This window comes from Periophthalmus magnuspinnatus, chromosome 14 (assembly GCF_009829125.3).
Source record: "Periophthalmus magnuspinnatus isolate fPerMag1 chromosome 14, fPerMag1.2.pri, whole genome shotgun sequence".
In the NCBI taxonomy this organism is placed as follows: Eukaryota; Metazoa; Chordata; class Actinopteri; order Gobiiformes; family Gobiidae; genus Periophthalmus; species Periophthalmus magnuspinnatus.
In genome coordinates this window covers 21,615,602-21,638,891 of record NC_047139.1, presented here as the reverse complement: position 1 = coordinate 21,638,891, position 23,290 = coordinate 21,615,602, and the positions used below count along the sequence as shown (strand labels likewise).

Below are 23,290 nucleotides of genomic sequence, written 5' to 3'. Positions count from 1 at the left end.
CTTTTATATAATTGTACCTTGTTATCAGTAAAAAAAAAAAAAAAAAGCAATTTAGTGGAGCATATTATGGATAATTTCTCTGCACACTCTGGAGATATTAATACGATTATCTTTAGAGATCGACCGATATATATATATATATATATATATATATATATATATATATATATATATATATATATATATATATATATATATATATATATATATATATATATATATATATATATATATATATATATATATATATATATATAGTCATGGCTGCTTTGTGCAGCTATCTCTTTGTATTAAAGTATTAATATTAAGCTTCCTGTGTATTTTTTTAGGCAGCAGATCACAACATACAGTTTGAACAAAAACAAATATCGGCCCAATATAACTGCCAACCGACCTATCGTTCTATCGCTAATTATCTTTGTTAGCGATGATCACAATTATATAAAATGTTATATGAATGATTATTATTGACCTTTTTATCATGATAAATTATATTATTGTTTCTTGTCCCATCCCTATTATGAACTGGAATTATATTGTACCTGTCTTGTAAAAAGTAATCAATTAACCCATATATATATGAATTATGCACTTTGACTGAAGGATTTGGTGTTAATTTAAGGTACAAGACGTGTTCTACCACAGTATCAGGTGTAGCTGTTTTACAATACGCCTTTTGAGTGCCCGAGCACATATTCTTTTTAGAGTGTAAAGTTGAGGCTACAGTCTTCAGGGACATGTACTTCCCTCACAAATACACAGACCTGGAGGAAGTCCGCTGTCCACTCTGTTCCCATGTAACACTGTGACAGCACCGTCACTCTCTGTCAATCTCCCACTCCACGGCGTGTTTTTGGCATCGCACCTATTCTTAGAAGAGTCCTGTTTGTGTGGAGTTAGTGTGAGAGGCCAAGCACCAGCTCTGTCCTCCCACAGTGTCACTCAGCTCTACGGAAAACAGCAAAATATAATGATTCACTTTAAAAGAAAACAGCTCTTTCTTTTCAGTAAAATGTGTTGCAGATATGTGCATGTTAAATAATGGTATGCAAAAATATCAAAATTTCATATTGTTTAATTTAATGATACAGTATTGATATCGTGGGCTGCTGTATCGATATATTTTCTTGTATATTTTCCGAAAATTATTCTGTCACAGCACTACATTTGTGTGGCTTGTTTAGAGGAAAGAAAATTGTTTATGCAATACATAGATTCACTGTTTTGATTATTAAAACAGGTGTATTTCTTGTTAGCTTTGCACAGATAGTGGTTTAACAAAAACTTTTAGTATCACAGTTTTGTTTTAGTAAATATATTGAGATCTTTTAGAGCAGTTAAACCGCACATGTCTCTGTACATGTAAATGTGGAGCTTGTATAAGCTGTGGATGAATAATATTGACCCATGATGACTTGTTGTTCTAGTTGCACATGCACTGAACAAAATGCACTTTATGTTCATTCATCTTCAGTAAAAGTAAGGTAAATGCACCATTAATGTTAATTTATTTTTTCTGAAAATGGTGCCGATCATTATGGGTCATGAAAGCCTATATCTTTCATGAATTGTGTGGAACTGATTTGAATGAGTGTTCCTTTCCTCAGGTCCCAAACCTTTTTCAAAGAAGGCCATTTACTATACAGTCAAATGTGTACAACTTTAGCTATATAGTCTCTTCTCATGATGATAAAAACTCTCTATCAAACTTGAATTTTTACATACAATCCAATTTACATTATCACACCTCTTAGCTGCAGTCTTTCCCACCTCGTGTCTTCATTCAAATGATCAGAGGTGCATTTGATAAATTTGAGCGTTAGTTTGAGAGTTGAGTTTAGTTTTTCATCAAGTGAGTGATCAGCTTCATCAAACAAACTCTTAATGAAAAAGTAAAGTTAAGATTCAAAAAAATTACTTAATTTTGCTTGTCATAATATTTTCTCTGTTAGCTCTCATGATACATTGCTGTTGGGAGTTTCTATTCAAACACATATACATTTTTGATTCTCACTGTTTGCATTAAAAGTTAAATAAAGTAACCCTTTGTAGCTTTCTGGAGGTGGCATGTCACCACATGATCCCATGGAAACACAAAGTTAAAACCAATGAGAAAGACACATTTTGTGCTAGACTGTGGAAGATTATAGCCAAAGGAAGAATATTTCCATGGAGACAAGCAGGCGGAGGTTCTCCTATAAGCCAAACCAGAGTCAGGATTGTGGAGATGCAAGCCGCTCACAGTGATCATGCATTTTTTTCACATCTTGATAGCAATGATATTGGGAAAACATGCTTATGTTTTATTTTATTTTCTGGCTAAAAAGTTTCATAGTGGGGCTTTAAGGATTTGATTTATTAACCGTTTGTTACTTGCAGCTCCAATAAAGTCCAGTTCAGTAAGTTTCCACTGAACACATCCTGTTATTACAGTAGTGTGTATAAAATAACAGAGATGTCTTGGAGTGTCATTGTTGGTCTGATACTGCCCTGTGATTGGTTGATTGGCTGGATGCTGAAGATCTGCTGTAAGGAGGCCAGCGCTGGGAGGACAGGGGATGTGCTTTCATAAATACAGACATTCAGGAGCAACAAAAACTCCTCCTGTTTTTTTCTCACTATTATATGAACGTCAAGATAGTTTAAACAAAGGAAAACAAATAACTGTGCAGGTTGGGATGTTTACAGACTGTGTGGCATCAGGCCAGCGAAGACTTGAGCTAAAAATGTGTCCACCCAAGATGACTAAAGATGATTTTGGAGAATCCTACTTAGTTAAGTTATGAGCCTTATGTTAAATCAAATGGTAGAAGCTGCATCTTTTTAGTAATATACATTTGATCTGGTTTATTAAAGGGGGCATATTATGTACAATGGACTTTTAACTATATTATAATGGTGTTTTCTCATCATTACATAGATATATACATTTCAGTTGATTGGTGCATATTTCTGTAATCCTGAATTGCATTCTAGGCTTGAACAGAAAATTGCTGTTTCCACCTACCCCCTATCTCATCCAAAGCTCTGTACTTAGTTGCGAATATTAAAAATTGCAAAATAAATATGGCGGTTTACAATGAAAAAAATGTAAATTAATGATGTATACATGTAATTATACATTTAAACTTCAGCCTAATGTGTCTGGAGAATGAAGTATGAGAGACAAGTGATGTAAGATTGACAGTTTACTTTAGCTCTACGCCCAGGATTAAACAAATGTGACCTTTCATTGCTTATCTAGTAGCCAAAGAATAATAGAGATGACTGAATGCATACCTTGATAACAAACAAGTTTTACGTGTCTGATCTGATGAGTGGGCACTAGCAGCAGGGGTATGTGCCTCCTGAACTAAATAAAGATATACCAGACTAAAAAAACAACATAAATCAGGATATCCCATCACAACTGACCAATAGCTTATTGTTTTGGTTCAAGTGGCAGCCATCCCGACAGACAGAGTGCGCTGGTCATGGGAGGGGACAGGAGGTCCTCCAGCCGCTCCAGACCAATGTGTCATAGCACAAGAGGTAGGCTTTGTTTCTAAGTTATGCAATGTGACAGCTATCAGCCCCACCAAGACCATAAGCAAGTGTAAACAACTACCACCAGGTGAGGCGAAGATAAGTCTGCTATTTTTAAGAACAGCCGACATCAAAACATAGTTCAAAACAGACTATGAGTAATAGTGCACATACAACAGTGTAATAAGTAATAGCTATTTATGTATATATTTTATGTCAATGGTTTTGTAAGTAACCACTGAAGGCTATTTATACAAAAACAGCTTTTCAACTGTTGATGTCTTTTTGTGTATTTTTTTAAACAGACAAATAGGAGTGAGATTTACGCTTTACCTTGACATGTTTTGGTGTTCTACAGTTATCTCTGTGATGATGGCACTTAACAGCTGATCTTTCTCAGCATCTCAAGTGCGACCCTTTGTCATTTCTGCAAATCAAGAAAATGATATGATGAATTTAATATAAAACTCAAAATGTTACATAAATGTTATAAAGTTATGAAATTAATATAACCAGTTCATGTATAGATAGTGTTATGTTTGTTTTTTTATTATTGTAATGGCAGTGACCTTGAGTACCTTAAAAAACATCTCAAATAAAATGTGACCATAGGGCTCTGATAAATGAATCTCCATCCATCCATCCATTTTCTTCCGCTTATCCGGGGCCGGGTCGCGGGGGCAGCAGTCTAAGCAGGGACTCCCAGACTTCCCTCACCCCGGACACGTCCTCCAGCTCCTCCGGTGGGACCCCAAGGCGTTCCCAGGCCAGCCGAGAGACATAGTCCCTCCAGCGTGTCCTGGGTCTTCCCCGGGGCCTCCTCCCGGTGGGACATGCCCAGAACACCTCCCTAGGGAGGCGTCCAGGAGGCATCCTGAGCAGATGCCCGAGCCACCTCAGCTGGTTCCTCTCAACGTGTAGGAGCAGCGGCTCTACTCCGAGCTCCTCCCGTGTGACCGAGCTCCTCACCCTATCCCTAAGGGTGCGCCCGGCCACTCTGCGGAGGAAGCCCATTTCAGCCGCTTGTATCCGCGATCTTGTCCTTTCGGTCATTACCCAAAGCTCATGACCATAGGTGAGGGTAGGAACGTAGATTGACCGGTAAATCGAGAGCTTCGCCTTCCGGCTCAGCTCCTTCTTTACCACAACGGACCGATACAGCGACCGCATCACTGCAGACGCTGCACCGATCCGCCTGTCAATCTCACGCTCCATCCTTCCCTCACTCGTGAACAAGACCCCGAGATACTTGAACTCCTCCACTTGGGGCAGAGACTCACCACCCACCCGGAGAGAGCAAACCACCTTTTTCCGGTCGAGAACCATGGCCTCGGATTTGGAGGAGCTGATTCTCATCCCAGCCGCTTCACACTCGGCTGCAAACCGCCCCAGTGCCTGCTGCAGGTCCTGGCTTGAAGAAGCCATCAGGACAACATCATCTGCAAACAGCAGAGATGAAATCCTGTGGTTCCCAAACCAGGCCCCCTCCAGCCCCTGGCTGCGCCTAGAAATTCTGTCCATAAATATAATGAACAGAACCGGTGACAAAGGGCAGCCCTGGCGGAGTCCAACATGCACTGGGAACAGGTCTGACTTACTGCCGGCAATGCGAACACAGCTCCTGCTCCGGTCATACAGGGACCGGACAGCCCTTAGCAAAGAGCCCCGGACCCCATACTCCCAGAGCACCCCCCAAAGGACACCACGAGGGACACGGTCGAATGCCTTCTCCAGATCCACAAAACACATGTGGACTGGTTGGGCATACTCCCGTGAGCCCTCGAGGACCCGATGGAGAGTATAGAGCTGGTCCAGTGTTCCACGACCAGGACGAAAACCATGAATGAATCTCATCTAATGATAATATTGTTCCATGCCTAAACACCACAGTACCACATAAAAAAAGAATCAGATGAGTTATTAATTTGCTATCCTCATTCATACTCATAATATTTTGACATTTTATCATCAAATGGTCAAATGCCTGCGGTTAAACTGATATTCAACGCACAGGATCTGGCATTGGCCCAGAAGGTTACAAAAACAGAATCCTGGTAGCATATTATCATAGTTAGATTAGCTACCCCAAGGTGGTAACTAGTACTAACAGGTGGGGTGCTGCGTGTGTTAGCTAACAAATAACTAAAGGCATAACTGAAAGCCTAAAGGTTATTCATCGAAAGTATTCTGTTTACATTTAAGTCAATAAATGGGTTACATTGTTAGGACACTGTACGATCATGACCCTGAGGAAATTAAAGCATAGCTTGTTAGTTTTTCTGGCCATAAGCCCTGAGGAAGTCCAGCGTGGTCCTGCTGGTGCATTCAAGGACATCGCCAATTCACGACATCAAAGAGTTGGAGAAAATGTTAGGGCATAATTACAACCAGACTCATCGAACATATGGCACACGTAGGTTGATTAAAGGAAGATGGATCAGTGGTAACAATATAAAAAAATGTAACAGTACAGATGCATACACACGATAAGTCTGATAAGCTAATGAGTCTGTTGAATGTAGGTGGCTGACCAGATGGCCCTATTCACCTGGGAAAGTCTGGTCTCCCTATTCTTTAGCCTGTATTTGTAGCCATAGTAATTACACAAAATGTTATTATTTCTATTATGCTGCATTGTCAATTTAGCCATGCTCAAAGAGTGAATATTTTCTTCAGAAGAGCCCACAGGGCAGGGGTCAGACTTGCCCATGACCCCTTTTGTTCACCCACTGTGTCATTTATTAAATCTTACTAGACCAACAAAGACTACACATGCTTTTGTAACATAAATAGGAAGGATTTCCTCGCATTTGCCTCACATTTGGAGCATATACCATCCTTTATATCCCCATGGAAACAAGCAGCAGTCTTTGAGTTATAGGTCAGGTCTATGGAGAGGCGACTTCACTCACAGTAGCGAATCTTTGCTTGTTTTTTGCAATAAATTCATTAAAGCACCTGTACTTGAATACATGTAAGATAGATATGTCAAAGACCGGGCAACATTTCAGATAGTTTCCATGGATACCTGCCACTGTAAAGTTACATAGTGCAACTTTATTAAGATAAACAAATCAGAAATTGGGGAGCCATGAAAAGTGCATGACAGTGTGAACAAAGACAGGGCAAGGCAAGCTTCCGAAAACAAACAGTGAATAGAGACAGATGGGTTTTCCATTGCAGCGCTGTGTTAATGAGAGGAAGCTGGGGAGTGCTTCCCAGGGATTGCATTGTGATACTGTCCACTGTTTCACCTACAGCAGCTACAGACCTCTAAGTTTGGCCTCTGTCACTGAGTTTTGTTATAGTTGAAGTGGTAATCCCCATCTGGGTACCTGGAAAACACAAGCGCAGCAGCACCAGAGCCCAATGAGGATATCTGGTCATGCTTCAGTATGTGACTCAGAACAAGAGGTCCTCTGCCAACTCTACTTGTTGCTCAGTTTATGTTCATCCTGTTCGTGGCAATGGATTCATGGAAATTATTAATGAAAAATAAAAGTGCAAAGGGCAAGTCCAGGTCCCTGATATATGTAGCCTATTGTGGGAAACAGGTAAACAGCTTAGAGACATATTACAGGAAGTTTGAGAGTTTATTTTAGATAAACGTGCATTTGTGTGCCCAATGTTTGTTTTCCAAGAGGGTTCACAGTGTGTCTTGAACTATTTTTCAGTGTGGCGATAATATCTGACATTTTATTCCAACTGGGTCCTTATATAGGCCCAGTTGATAAACATATTTCCTTTACAATACATTTGAAGATATAGTAAAAGTATTTCTTACTCCAAAGGTCCTTGGAGTAGAGACGCTGTTCCCAAAGTGGGGCAATTGACTACTATGCCTCTTGTTTGGCCTATAATTCCCTTAGAAGAGAATCACAGTCTAAAGCAATATAAATTATTTAATATTGCGAATTTTATGATAAATTAACACCCCGCCATGTCACTTTTTAGACAAGTAAAGCATTTTTGGAATGTTTTTATTGTTTTATTACACTGAAAACCATGAAAAAACATACGTCCTTACTATGAGCAGGCTTGCATCTCCACAAACCTGACTTTCACTTGGAATGGAGGACAGCCCCCACCTGCTTGTTGTTTCCATGGATATGTTGCTCCTTTGGCTATAATATTCCAATATATAGTGTAAAACTCTATCTATCTGTCTGTCTATCTGTCTATCTGTCTGTCTCTATGGAGAATTTTCTGAGGTATGTTTTTTTCTTTCGATTTCCTTTTCTGTGCCGCTGCCAGAACACAGTGTTACTTTAAATACCTGTACATTGTATATTGTCTTGCCAGTGCCCTTTCAGTATTCAGCTGAGATCCTAGACTGGACTCCTGACGTACACATATAAAAAAACACCCAAATTCATATGACTTTTATGACTGTCCTGTGCAGACTGTCCGGCACCATGACAGTTAATAATAAAACTTCCGGATGTGAGTGATAGTGGAAAACCACCTGCTGGATGACTCTCACACATCTCCGAGTCCATTGGACCTACAGAGCCTGTCATGGAGACCCCGTCAGCAGGGACTCCCATGTGTGCTGTTTGAAGTGGACCAGGAGACTTTGGTAGGGCATCTTCACCATAAGCAGAAGGGAAGTTGCTCCTTGTGCTCAATGTAAACTTGGCTCCAATAAAAGCATCCGTTGTCACCTTGACGGACAACAGGAAATCTTTATTTACCAGAAAACATCCCGTTGTTGGAGTATGACCCTTCTGCAGCGTCTTTTTGGAGCCGCCACTTTACGTTTGTGAACAAAGCTACCATATCCTCAACATAAACAACTGTGGCATAAAGTATGGATGTATATGTCCTGCCAGCATCCCCCCTGCGTCAGACCCTCAAACCTAGCCCTGTTTTTCAGAGTGTCCTTTGGCGTTGTTTATGTTGGAGGCATTGTCTGACACTCCCATGATAAAGAATGCCAATGTCTAAACTTGGAAATTGCACTGGACTTCACAGCACATCTTATGTGACAAAAGCAGAACATATGCCTTTAATTACAAAAACATTTGTCATCTCAAAGACAAGTCCAGACTGATTTATTAACCCAGTCAATGGGCTTTTATTATGTTTCCAGCAACAGATCCTTTTCATTCACAGTGATAGTTCAACACTTCCTTTTCCATTCAATATAAACTCACATACTTTATGCACATTGGACATTAGACATTATTGCCACCACAGACTGCGTGTGTAAATACAGAATAAGCATCAATTTTGCATTACATTTGAAAGCATGTGCAACTATTTTATTAATTGTTTAGTTCAAATTAAGTCTGATTGATCCATATCCTGTTTCACAGTGCAGCTCACCTGATGTTTCCAGTGATCGAGATAATATGAGTGTGTACAGTACAAAGAGTACCTAAAGTCAAGTTTTAATGGTGAGTAACAATATGTGGTTCAGACAGTTCTTGGGTCAAGGTGCATTCTTCTTACAGTTTCTCATAGTTCTTTAATGTCTGCCCTTGTCACAGTCGCCACTGTTAATCCTCTCTATGGCCTCTGTCCTCCATGCTGTGGGCCTCGTGAGGCGGAGGAGCAGAGTTTCGGACACTGGCCCTGTGGCTGCGCCTCACGCGCTGCTCTGAAAACCAGTTGGTGACGGTCATGGTGAGTCGCCGCAGACCCAGACTGAGGCAGTGGACTTCTGAGGTGATGGGGATGTCAGAGAACAGGGCGTGGTCCCGGGACAGGAGGCTGCTGCTGCATTCAAAGTCCTTCACAATGTTCAAAATCTCCTGCCGCTCCGCCTGCCGTGTCATACCACGAACATTTAACAGCGTCGACACATGCTTTTTCCTGTGGACAGACAGGAGACAGGCTGGATGAGTCAAAGGTGACGACTCATTGAAAAAGGCTGGTATTCAGTTAACTTTCAGATTTCACATGCACCGGTGGCGCTGTTTGTCTGCCAGAAAACCTCTATCTACATGTAAATACAGACAACTATTACACAAAAACAAATGTAACTTTGTCATACATCATTGAAGAATTATAATTACGTAAGCAAAATGTGTAAATGAGTCACACAGGACATTGGGCTGCCCCATAGTCATGAATGGGCATTCTTAATTAACATTCTTTATACTTTTATAACACCAGAAGGGAATTCTCTCCCTGTTTGAATCTATAATGTGGCACCAGTCTGTCTCCAGCCGGGTGGCAGGAACAGGAAGTACTCGGCAGCAGCTTCCTGTCTGCTCCACTGAGGGTTTTGCGTCACGGCAGTAGTTTGCCAACTGTCACCTGAGTGTTAACCTGCGCACAAACAGCTCCCTTGGAGACCTCAGCCTCATCTATTCTCAAAACATGGCCTCTGTGTGCTCCAAAAATAGCTGGGCTAATGTAGATATGTTTCCGTGTTTCTTTTCCTTGTTTTGATCCATTGTGACAACAGAAAAAAGGAAAATCTCATACATGCTTTTTCTCGCTCGGCTCTGGACCAAAAATAGCAGAGCCAATGTGTAACACTAAGCATAAATGAATATAGGGCCTTTGGGTATGCAGTGTTTTTATAGATGCTTCCTGGTGACAACTGAAATCTTTCAAACAGCTCATGTGTGTAATTAAAGTCTCACCGTATATCTGGAAACTCTTTCACCAACACCGCAACCTCCACTTGAATGGACGGCGTGTCCTCCAGGAGAATGATGTCGGCCAGGTGACAGAGGATGCTGTCCAACCAAGAAGCAGGGGACTCCTGTGGAAAAAAGAACATACATGTAAAGAATCAACACAATTTCATAAACAATTTCACCTTTAAACTATAGATTTTGTTAAACAAAGATTGACACTAACATACTCATACTGGTAGAGCCATGTGCAATCTCATTTTAAACAATACACTTGACAATGATGTGTAATCTGTTTATTTTAAAACATATAAGATTACATTAATACTAATTGCAAAGTGTATCAAATTCACTGAATTGATAATGACTTGCTAATTATATTTGGGTCTGTTCCACATTTAGTGGATCTGGGAGAGAGAAGCAACATTTTGTAGAGTAATGTTTTTTGCTGTATTATTGCAGAAGAAGTTAAATCACCCCTCTCATGATCACTTTATGAAGAAAGTTGTTTACAGTCTGATGCTGCCATGAATACTTTCCCTCCTTTTTGTGTGTGTCCTGGTCTGCAGGATGTTTTGATTACATCTTTCAATGTGGTACACTGTGTTAAAGAAAATTAATAAAAAACTTATAAAATTATTGAATTGAAAGTTGTTTGGGGATGAGATGGAAGCTGAATATGATTAATATGTTACAAATCCACATCCGAGTGTTTTTTCCTCGACCTGTTTTTCCTTACACTCCGGAAAATAAAAACAGAATTCTTGGCTTGGCATTCCCTAAAAATAACAGTCTTTTTTTTAGAAGGCCATTAAAACCATATCCTTGTTCCCAAGTTGCCAGTTTTCACAGACACTCGAGCGGTTCCTTCGTGAAAGAGGACATCAAGGCCAATCCACAGCCACATCAAAGCAGACCAGCTGACAGGAACAGGAAGTTTCCTCCGAACACAGCCACTTCCTGTTGTCAGCCGAGGTGACGGACATTTGTTTGAACTCGTGCACAGAACCAGGGCAAATGCCACACTGTCCGGCATGGCTTCTCTACACCCACTTCCCCTCTCTGGCTCCCACTAACGCAAATCCTATCCATCTATCTCCATCTCAATGACAGCAGCCATTTTTCAGGGATCAGCCCTTATCAACACAGTTTGAGTTATTACTAACGTAGGAAGTTGGAGGGCCAGTCTCACATCACTGATAAGCACTGGCAAACTCTACGTGAATATAAAAGAAACATTTTATCATTCTGTCATTGCTTTACACTCACCAACAAACGTTGGCAATATTGAGAAAAATGAAGGCCTGTCACAATAATTACAATATCGAGTTAACGTTCAATATATGTTAAATGGAACAATCATTTTTGAGGGTCAATATTTATTGTGGGAACTTTTTCTTTGTACTAATAAGGAACATTTTGTTATTTTTCTGTTCTATGATAAGATTTGAGCTTTAGAAAGTTGAATAAATAACTAATTATAGATACAATCTGACTACCAAAATGTGTTTCATTGTGCTATTTAATATCTTTCTTATTTTGGAAAGCACTTTGAATTACTTTGTGTACAAATTGTCCTATACAAATAAACTTGCCTTGCCTATTTATTTATTACAGTTCATGTTTTTTTTAACAATGTTGTACATTTAGAATAGTTTTTTTGTTCTTAATCGTACTTTAGGGTCTTTGTGTCAGTGGCATATAAATATTATCATTTATCATCTATAGTTTTTTCAGCAATATATCATACTTAAAAATGTGTTATTGTGACAGGCCTAAAAAAATGTATATAATGTTGGGGGATTTTCCTGATGACATTCCGATAATAATATAGCTTTGTGCAAAAACATGAGTGTAAATGATTTGGCTCAGGTTGAAATACATTAACAAAAGTAAACCACAAAAGTGCAGAAACTTTTATAAGATAACACTGCAAGTTAGTTTTATTTAAAATTTTAATCTGCTCTTTTTACAGTCCTTACAGGTTTTAATTATATATTCAAATTTTGGTATCTCCAAAGCAACCATGGCAATTCACCTTATTTTAGAATTTGCTGTGGGCGCCACCATCGTCTTTCAGGTTGTATTTTTTTGCACAGGGCTGCCGATCTTGACAGCAAATAAGTTCTATAGGGACTACAGAGCTGTTTTAAAGTCTCCAGAGAATCGGTGAATTGTTGACTTGTTGGAGGCAAAAGTGGGAGGGGCAGAATAAGGGCAATACTATATACTACTATACTATAATACTCTTTTACTCACCAAGTCCTTAAAGAGTCCTTTCAGCTGTTTGGCTTCATCTTGTAGACGAAACGCCATCCTTTTCCTCATTTTGGATGATGTGCAGAAGATCCGTCCTCGCATAATTGCTCGCACATACTCTACCATCACGCGCCGGTGCACCTCGCCAACCAGTGTCTGCCAGTGACAGCATACTAATTTAATACATTTAAAATAGCAGTAAACGGCATGTAAAAATGACATCAAAGTCAAAGTCAAACCTGGTACGGTGGCGGGTCCATTCTTCTGAACTTCTTGAAGTGCTGTTTAATACCGGCCTCAATGGCTTCAAATGCCTCTGTGTTGTTTAACCACTTTCTCTTTATGAGTTTATCAAAGAAAGGCTGCAACAGAAACACATGTGAATATTAAGAGCACAGTTTAAAGGTCCTATATTGTGCAAAATTGACTCATGTGAGCTTTAAGTCATGTCATGTTACCTCCTCAAAAACATACCAGGAGTTGAGTTTTGTTTCATTCACACATGTTTGAGTAACACTTTCCCTTTTCTCTCTACATCTCCAAAGCTCAAAATGCTCTATTCTACCTTGTGATGTCATGTAGTGGTAGTTTTCAAGTTAATGAAATGATCCAAATGATTCTAATGAAGGTGTATGGAGTTTAAAAACACAGTGGAGCATTTCCTGTATTGCCACATGACATCACAAGGTGGAACAGGGTGTTTGCTCTTTGAGAGAAGAACTCTACCCTAAATATACAGGGTCTGTGTGTTAAATGTGTGTGAATGAAACAAAACACAACTCCAGGTATGTTTGTGATGAGGAAACAACATTAAAACATCAGAAAGTAGTGTAATACAGGCCCTTTAACACAGTGTATGTCAGAATCTGAATTTAGTAATGTCCATAACACATTTTGAATTACAATATATACTATATCATATATATATCGTACTATATCGTATATATCATATATATATACTATAGAAAATATCACAATCAGCGATGATACTGAAATTACTGTGTCGCTTTGTAACTCAAAAGCAGGATAATTCCAGTAAAAGCCTTGTAAAGTATTGGTTAAAAAAATGAACCCACTACAGCTCAGGCCTTACTGTATTAAGAAAAATTACAAAAAAACTTGTGATAAATATGGAGTGGCAGAAATATTATCCAAGCTACCATTTATTCAATAATTTATCGATAGAGCAGTGAATGTGCCGTACCCTGATATTTTCAAACAGTCTGTCAGCCAGCACCCTCACAGACTGGTTGATGATTCTGTCCATGGAGGAGTTGGCTCTCTGGGCTGTGTCCTCGCTGCTCTGTGGGTCACACTGCCTGCAGCGCTCCACAAATGACCTACAATGAGGCAAAAACATATTACTATAATGTGATAATATATTCAAAAATACACAAAGAGGAAAACAGTACCTAAGCGGAGGGCAACAGTTGACCAGAGCAATTGTCCTGGACACGTAGCCATCCCCTCGGTCTCCAAACTCTGCCTGAGAGTCATGGAACATCTCCACCTTCCTCTGAAAACTACACATATGACAAACGTTATTTACATGTGTCTTATATTGATGGTCATATGAACGTGCCATATGTATGATCTTCATAAAGGTATAAACTTTCATTTCACATTACAGTCACTAAAGAGAACAGGATTAGTGTTAAATGTTTAGTCAGCTAACATGTTCTGTAGTATCTGTAGTAAATAACTTATAAATTAAAATACATTTCAAAGTCTTATACACCTCTCTGCTAGGATAGTTTTAAGTGTCTATTGAAACTTTTACTTACTTGTAGAGAAAGTCAGCCAGTCCAATCAGACTACAGCGAGCAACTCTGGCACCCAAAAATTGGTTCACAGATGTGGATCTGTCTAGGTCCACCTTTAACCTCTGTAATGATAATAACACACAATGTTTGAAAGGATCTTCCATAGTATAACTTATAGTATAAATATACTACTATATATGATTACCTGTATGACGGATCGTGCCAGCTGGCACTGATACTCCTCTATGTGCAGAGTCTGGGCCCACCTCCGCTCTTCGTCATCCAAAATGTGGATCAGCTCCGTGGTCACATTGTCCTTGGGATGACACAAGCCATAAGTACCAAAACTAATGGATTTTATATAATACAAACAGTGTTATTTCAACACAAAATATTTCATTTACCTTGACAAGATTGAGGCAGTCTTGTTCCAGCCTATCCACTGTATCTTGAGACAGAATGGCTTCCAGTGATGAATAGTTGATAGGTGTTTTTGAACCAATGTATCCGAGCACATCTCTGTTCAAAATAATACATTGTTGTCATATTACACACAGTAACATGGCATTACAGGGCCCAGTCTACTAAAAGTGTCAGTAAGCACCTGTTGTAGATGTTGTAGAACCAGTCGAGCAGCGAGTAGACATCTGTGATCTGCAGAGGTCCACTGGTGATGGTGCGCAGGCGTTTAGCCACTGCTTTGTGGTAACTCTCCACATAAACCTGGAAAGCAGAAAACTCCTCGGGGTAAATGCCCACAGCGTTCCTCCGTGCTGCGTCCAGGTCGTCCACCATGCGGCTGCGCAGACGATCCAAGTAGTTGGCCAGTTGCCCGGCCGTGGTGTCCATCTGCAGGGGCAGGCTCCAATCGGCCGCCTCTGCCACAGCCTGCCTCCACTTCAGCTTGAAGCGCCTGGGGCGATGGCTTGGCTGTGACTGGAGGCCTTCTCGCTCTGGTTTGGTATCTTCTCTGAAGGCCCAGGCAGCATCTGCGTGCTCTTCCTGTTGGATCACCAGCACCACCAGGCCCAGATTGGGGCCAGCGCTGGGCTGACGGAGCGACTCTCGGACCACGTCCCACATCTCCTTTTGCAGAGCTTCATATAGCAGCTCCACATCTTTGACCTTACGCCGACTGGAATCCAGCGTGGCATTGGAGCTGAGCGAATCCTCCAAAGCCTGTGCTGACAATGGGAACAGGCCGGGCGGGGTGCTGGGGCAGGTGGTGGGGGTAAGAGATGGACTGGAGGAGGCTGGGAGCTGGGACAGAAGCTCACACTCACGTTCAAGCTCCTGCATGTGAGTATCAGCCAGTAGCAAGTCTCGGTGGTTCACCAACTGTAAAATCTCCAGGACTGAAACAGACAAAGCACAAAATGAGCTCCCAAAGATCACAGAGCTCTTGTTTGTTATTATGATTACTACATTCGGGCATGTGCCTGGCTGACAAACAGCTATTTCTTGCTATAGTTGCACACTTGTGTTGTATATATGTAGTTGGGTCCCCTGCAGTGAGTCTAAACAGTAGCTTGGTTGAAAATATATCTGGGGGAACCTGGATGGGAGGAAGTGCAGTCATTTCCTGATTTCACAGCCTGGTGGTGATTGAACCCAGTGACTCAGGGATCTTTTAGTCTCATTAGAGTTGTCTAGGAGCAGGAGGAAGCCTTGATTAGGCAAAACAAGGACACTTCCTAAAGCTTGAAATGCCATGGATCTTTGTAGGATGCTTGGTATGGAAAGATATCGTTTATTACCTGAAAGGGGCTCTCGAGTTTTGACCATAGGCTCCTCCTCCACCGTTTCCTCAGAGCCCTCCTGAGAGCCCTTGTCCGACATGGATTCTCTCTTCAGTTTGCCCAGACTGACTATCCTGAGGAAGGATGGCCGCCTGCACGCCTCCGCCTCTATGTTTATGCTCAGGTCCCCACAGGGCAAGCTCTCTCTACGCTCTTCTCTCCGCCTCCCCGTAAACCTGGACAGTAAAATGTAACACCACTCATATAGCTGCACAAAACATCGCATTCAAATCATAACTGTCACAAAGGCTGCAGTTATTTAGGTAAAAGATTGATGAAATACATTTTTATATACATCTTTTTAATACTGTTTTCTCCATCTGTCATTTAGACTAGGCCTGTTGAAGTATGACATATTGCTGAAGAAAATATAGACGATAAACGATAATATTGAAAGTAATTTATGCCACTGACACAAAAAAGTGAAAGTAGAAGTATAATTCTCCCCAAAAATGTATATTCTAAATGTACAATATGGTTCAAAAACACACACGGCAATGAATAAATTGCAGAATGAAACACTTCGGTAGTTAGTTTCTGTCTATAATGAGTCATAGAAGTGATTTATCCAAGCCTCCACAGCTTAGATCTAATCATGGGGCAGAAAAATAACAAAAGGTTTCTGACTAGTAGTAAGAAAAAGTTCCACGGTAAATACTGACTCTCAAAAATGATTGTTCCATCTAACATGTATTGAAAGATAAGTCAATACAGTATTTATGTGGCAGGCCTATGTTTAGAGCTCTACAAACATGTTCTGAAATACATGGGATTCTTGTATTAGTTTATCAGTTCATATTTCAGTCTTTGCTCAAATGTTAATGCTTAAGGTATTGTTTACAATGTGCACTCTGAACAGAATCCTACTTTTTAAACATATAAAGGCCTGTTCTAATAATTACTAAATCGACTGGGACAATATATTTTTGGCTTCATTAGTACTTTTTCTTTGCAAAAGTTGGGTATTTTTGTTGTAATTTGATAAGATTTGAGCTGCAGAGGGATGAATGAGTCTCTTTTATAGCTAATTCCCTGTATCGTGCTTCAAAATTTGTTATTGTGACAGGCCTAAACATATATTGCAAATTTAACTGCGAAATTTCCCCAAAATTTAGCAACCCTAACACTCACAAACTACAAAACATTTCAGACAATTAAAGAACACCCAGAGACGGCACTGATTAGAGGAATGTGCGGAATGCTACATATTAAAACATCTGCTAAACCAATGCTGAAGCTAACCACGATGCTTGGCTTGGTTAAAAATAGTCCCATTCACTTCAGTACAAAACAAACCACAAGCAACAAAAGCTGTTCCGAACATAAACAAGTGGTTATGGTGCATTACATAAGTCCACAGGAAATAAGCACAATAAAGTTACTTATATGCAAGTGAATTTGTTACGTCAAGGGAATGTATAGACTTAACAGGACTGGTACTGATGCGGGAGCTATAGTCTATGTCTGTATGGCTAAAATCATTAGGCTACAGTAACAGTATGATTAACAAATAGTACTCTGAAATGACAATTTAGATATTAATAATACAAAACACAAATGAAAGAAACAGATACAAAAGGAGATGTAGATATCTGAAGTCAGGTGAGTTCAAGGCTTAACAAATTATTTTTAACTCTAAACAAGTTGAGAGGCTGACAAGATCAAGCTTCCTTGGGTTTTGAACTTAAAACATTTTGTATTTAGACAGGTTTTTAATGGTAGATTAATGGTTGGTTTATTTAGTGTAGTTTTAAATATTAGCTAATTGTTTTGGGTTTTTTTTTTTAGATTCTTAGAAATGAAAATTGTATTATTAATAATAGCAAAAGAAAATTCAATTCTGTCAACTGGACAGTGCTATGGATCATACCTGGATGGAGGGATTACACGGGCATTATAAATTAATAGTAGTAGTAGTAGTAGTAGCAGTAGTAGCTTTAGCAGTGGCAGTAGTTTTAGTAGCAGTAGCAGTAGTAGTATTAGTAGTAGTAGTAGTAGTAGTAGTAGCAGCAGCAGAAGTAGCTTTAGCAGTAGCTGTAGTTTTTGTAGCAGTAGCTGTAGTAGTAGTAGTAGTAGCAGTAATAGTAATAGCAGTAGTAGTAGTAGTAGTAGTAGCAGTAGTAGTTATAGCATTGTGTTTTGGGGTGATGTTACTGATTACCCATTTGAACATTTGAATAATGTACCGTAACAAGGTCATAATTTTCCCCTCAGAGCTTCGACGAACCCCCTTCCTCTTCTCCCTCTCGGTGGGCAGTGTGTTTGAATCCCCCGGGCTGTACTGGGCTGTGTTGGTGCTCCACACATTACGCCCGGATATCCGAAGCCCCTTCCCCAACTTCCCCAGCGTTTTGAGGGGAGACACACCACAGATCCTCTCCAGTGTCCCCTTCAGAGGCTTGGCTTTGGGGTTGCCTGCTCCGTGTCGCTCTGTGTTCACCTCATTCTCCTCCTCCTCCCCGTCACGTCTGGGTTTGAACTGGTTGTCCCCCATGATAAGGCCCATGTCTGCGTTTTTGTCGTCTTCGTCCAAATCAATGTCTTCGAAAGGGTTTAAGTTCTTGTTGAGGTCTTTTAAGTCGTTGAAATCTTTCAGGTCGTTCAGATCATTCAAGTCCCTCCAGTCCAAGTCCAGCTTGGGTAGGATTAGTTCTCCATTGACTCGCGGAAATTCGTGGCAGCTTTTGGACCTCCCTGGGAGCTTTTTCAAAATGGGCATACTTGCAAATACTATTTCAACAATCTGGAAGAAAAAGACAATAGAACAGAGGTGGGTACTTCTAAGTGACAAAAGCTTTATGATGAGAATATGACATGATTTGAACATTTGCATTTCTTGCACCGGTCCTTCAAGTATTGTTTTGTTTTTAAAATTTTTGTGTCTATCCTTTGAAAATACCAGATTTTGTGCATTATGTAATGTTTTGTCCTTCCAATTACTTAAAGTTTCTAATTATAAATCAGATGTTACATTCTCGCAGTTACTCTGTAAGTTACTCTTACTTGAGTTATTTCTTGCCTATACCTAGGCCTGCTACAATAATTACTATATCAGCTTATTGTTCCACACATTTAGTTTGCACTTTGGGTTATTTTTTGGCTACAGGATAAGATTTAAGCCATAAAAGGTTGAATTAAGTAATCTCTGAAGTATCTCATTCTGCGATATATGTATTGGAGCTCCTTATTTACCAATATTGTAAATTTAGAATAGTTTTTGTGGTTTAAATCTGCTCCTTGGTTTCTGTGTCAGTGGCATAAATGAGATTCAATACTTCAAAATCTGTTATCGTGACAGGCTTACTTGAACCACTACTTTGTACTTCTAGTAAGTATTTTGAACTAATATTACTCTTACTTGAGTACATGTTTGGCTACTCTACTACATCCACAATAGAATAACAACTGTTGCTCAGTACTGTGAATATTAAGTGTGTAAATGTGTTTATGTGCCTGTCAGACAGTTTATTCAAGTCAATTCAAAACATCCTTTCTCTCGGTGCTTATATAACTACTCTACTTTGCAAATAGGAAACCTCTATTCAAAATATTGGCCCATTTACACGTGCCCAATTTCCAACCTTTTATAAATATTGTGCCAAGAAAAAACAAATAATTTTCACCTCTGAGTCAAAAGTCAGGGCAGCTGCAGACATAATGATGAGGAGGGTTAAAGAGTGAAGGGAGGGGATGTCTAAATGCCCTGTCAAACTTTTGTTCCCAAATACTGAATTGTTTGGATATTTTAGCACAATTGAGACATTATTCAGCACTAAATAGTAACTTTTTTAGCACAACCGGCTAAAAATAACAGCTAACCATCACATTACATTGTGAAGATATTTTTCTGGGATTTCCAAACACAATATTCCACAGGTTAAAGGGAATTCTGTCAGCTGGACAGGAATTTCAGGATGTTTAAGTCTTTTTACTCTTAAAATCTTTTGTCCAGTTGACACAATTCACAATTTACTTTTGTTATGAACTGGAATTGCTTTTTTGTCACAAAAGCAGGGGAAAAACAGTGGAAAATGTATGTAAAATAAATAACTAATGACCCAGCCCTTAATCTTGGAATAAGAAAAATAATTTGTACAGTGTATAATAGTTATTTATTTATTTTTTCGCTTTGTACAAAATATCACCAAAATATGTCTTCGTGAAGGTTAAACTGAAGTCTATAAATGAGTTTAGCTTAGTTTGAACTAATCCCATGTGGTACAGATGAAATCCACAGAGACCCTAAAACCCTGGTATTCAAGAGAAAATGTGCGAGAAAATCTGGACTAACCTGGAGGTAAACCTAGACTAGACTAGAACAGGGCCAAACTATGCATTCACACTTCTCATGATTTAGTCTAGGTCCTGGTGTAGACTTGGTTTGGTCCCAGTTTACATGTGAGTTATGCACAAGTGTGAACGCACCCCTAAACTACCCTATGCAAAGAGTCAAACTAGGCTAAAACCAGTACCAAACCAGGCCAAATGTTTGAACGAACACACCAGAGCTTAAGTCGTACCTGTTAATGTTGTGGCTCTCAGCTCTGGCTCATCCTGGAGTGCGCCTTCCTCAGTGTGGGCTGCAGTGGCGTGGACCGCGTGCGCTGCTGACCGCTGTCTCCGAGTGTCTGAGAGCCGCCTCAGAGCGCGTGGGCTGCCTGTGGCTTCCTGATGATCGCTATTGTGGTGGAAGGAAAGGCCTGTCCCCGCTCCTTCTGCCTCCTCCCACGCCACTGCCCCCCTCCTCCCCTCCAGGACCTGACTAATTACAATACATTACCTGTACATTAAAGAACACATAGTAAGGCATGTAGTAGGCCTATGGGGCATCGCTCACACGTGCTTGAATCTCTGATAAAGCTTGATAAATTTGCTCAATTAATACTCTAATCCTATCTCCTCACTTAAGTATTAAATAAGCCTGGATCATTCTTAAAGGGCCCATGTTACACTATGTTCTGATCTATGTTATGTTGTTTCCTCATCACAAACAGACCTGGAGTTGTGTTTTGTTTCATTCACACATGTTTAACACACAAATCGAAAATGTTTAAGCTGTTTTCTTCTCTCAAACTGAAAACACTCTGTTCCAACTTGTGATGTCATGTGGTAATACAGGAAGTGCTCCACTATGTTTTTAAACTCCACACACCTTCACTAGAATCATTTGGATCATTTCAGACCTGGACTTGCCAATCTCTTCTGAACTAAAGATAAAGGTAGGTGTTAACTTAAAAATAGGAGGAACGGAGCATCTTGAGCTTTTAATTAATACCCCAATCCTACCTCCTCACTTAAGTGTTTACTAAACCTGAATCATTCTTAGTAAACTATTTGTTCATTATTATTTAAAGGTACAGTTGGCACTTCACCTGTTCAATTTCATAGTAATAGAAAGTTAAAATCATACTTTGGAAGATTTCCCAAGTAAATAGATAAGCTTAAGTATGCCAGACTGTGGGAGATGATATCTTAATATTTCTATGGAAACAAGCAGGAAGAGTCCCTCCTGTAGCCCAATAACAAACAGGTCTGTGCAAGCCCACTCAGAATAAAGGGTGTGTTGGTTTTAGCGCCATAAAACAAACTGAAAAAACAAACAAACAAACAAACAAAAACATGTTTTATTTTTAGTCTATTTTTTTCTTTGTAGGCAAAAAATGTACGTACTGTGGCTTTAAGTGGTTACTATGCCTGAATCATTCTTAGTAAACTATTTGTTCATTTTGAATTAAGTCTATCTTTCTGCTTTATTAAAGGCAAATTAAGGTGTAGTTATTATAAAGTGGTATCAGATCTTCTACATTATTAGTAAAACATGCATAAAGATTAAAACTTTTCTGGGTAGGGGGTCCGCCAGCATTTAATGTTCCACTGTATGGCATTAAACTTCTCTAACATGCATTTACTCAATGAAGTGTGATGAAAAATACCTTTAAAGACATCCATTCTTACTGTGAGCGGAATCGCCTCTCCACAGATTTGACCCGTAAATTGGCCTTGTGGCATTTCCTGCTAATCTCTACAAAGACCGGTTCATTTAAAGGGCTTGTATTACACTATGTTCTGATCGACGTTATAATGTTGTTTCCTCCTCACAAACAGACCTGGAGTTGTGTTTTGTTTCATTCACACATGTTTATTGTACAAATCCTCAGTATTTAGGCTGAGTTCTTCTCTCAAACAGAAAAACACTGTTCCACTTTGGGATGTCATGTGCTCTACTGTGTTTTTAAACTCTGTACTCCTTTACTAGAATCATTTGGATAACTTCAGTCCTGGATCTCCTGGTAATCTCTACTGAACTAAAAGTAAAAGGAGCTGTTAACTTGAAAACTACCTCTTCATGACATCACAAGGTGGAACAGAGCATCTAATAATAAAGTGTTACTCAACCATGTGTGAATGAAACAAAACACAGCTCCAGGTATGTTTTGTGTTTCTGATGGGATAACAGCATTATAACATGGCTTAAAGCTCACAAGGATCAATTTTGCATAATATAGAACCTTTAAAGCGATACTGCGGGACATTCCAGACAAAGCAATAAACTTTCCATTGAAACAAACAACCGGTAACCCCTCTACCAGAAAACTTACACAGTGCACCTTTACGTTGCCATGGCCTTGAATCCAAATTCCATTCATCTCTCTATCCTCAGTGGAAGTCTTTAAGTGGACACTGCTGCTGCCCTATATCCAGCTTTATTACTGTCTGTCAAGGTCAGTGTAGTCAAGGCAGGAATCCACTGTCACATAAAGTACATACAACACAATGAGAGGGATGTGCAAGTACCTGCCTCAGAGATATGCTGGGTCCAAAATGTCAAACAAAACAAGTGAAGGCTCCTCGTGAGGTCCTGCTCTGTCCCCTTGTGTCCAGAGAGGAAAACTGCACTGTGTTATAAATCCATACAACTTATAATGGCTATACAATACAACTAATTAAAATACTCCAGTAGCAGAGTGTCCGCCACCCGCTTGTCTCCATGAAGTTATTGCTCTGCCTGGTATGTTTCACACCATAATATTAAACTCATCTATCTTCCGTTTTATTCAGTTGCAGGTGTTTTTATTGGTGAAGAATCATTGAAAAGGATGACTTCTCTTCACGGTTCAATGCTGTACTATGGAACACTGAAGGCAAAATAATGTCATCTGAATGGAAAAAAGCAGGTGACTGACCCTCCATCTAAACATATTACACCTTTAAATCATTATTACTAATCACCTATTTTTTATGCTGCTTATTGTTGACAATGCACTCACCTTCATAGGCTGATTGTCAGTTGTCAGTGTTGAAAGAAGTATTTAATTATGTCAAGTAAGTAGTAGAATTGCAGATGTTAAGTAGA

At 39.7% G+C, this 23,290-nt stretch overlaps 1 protein-coding gene across 1 annotated transcript; it reads right to left on the bottom strand.

The window, feature by feature from the left end:
- Positions 1-8,576: 8,576 nt before the first annotated feature.
- exoc3l2a (exocyst complex component 3-like 2a) lies at positions 8,577-20,614 on the bottom strand. Its single transcript, XM_033978703.2, has 13 exons — positions 20,457-20,614; positions 18,123-18,679; positions 15,895-16,112; positions 14,742-15,492; positions 14,542-14,656; positions 14,343-14,453; positions 14,159-14,259; positions 13,787-13,897; positions 13,579-13,714; positions 12,614-12,736; positions 12,375-12,530; positions 10,122-10,243; positions 8,577-9,342 (listed from the first exon to the last, which is right to left on the bottom strand). The coding sequence occupies exons 2-13, from the start codon at positions 18,653-18,655 to the stop codon at positions 9,027-9,029; spliced, it is 2,793 nt and encodes a 930-aa protein (XP_033834594.1). The 5' UTR covers positions 18,656-18,679; positions 20,457-20,614; the 3' UTR covers positions 8,577-9,026.
- Positions 20,615-23,290: the final 2,676 nt, after the last annotated feature.

Coding starts and splice junctions, on each gene's coding strand:
- exoc3l2a (XM_033978703.2), bottom strand. CDS start 18,655: ATGCCCATTTTGAAAAAGCTCCCAGGGAGGTCCAAAAGCTGCCACGAA. Junction 16,113..18,122: donor AAAATTATGACCTTGTTACG/GTACATTATTCA, acceptor TTTACTGTCCAG/GTTTACGGGGAGGCGGAGAG. Junction 12,737..13,578: donor GACTGTTTGAAAATATCAGG/GTACGGCACATT, acceptor TTTCTGTTGCAG/CCTTTCTTTGATAAACTCAT.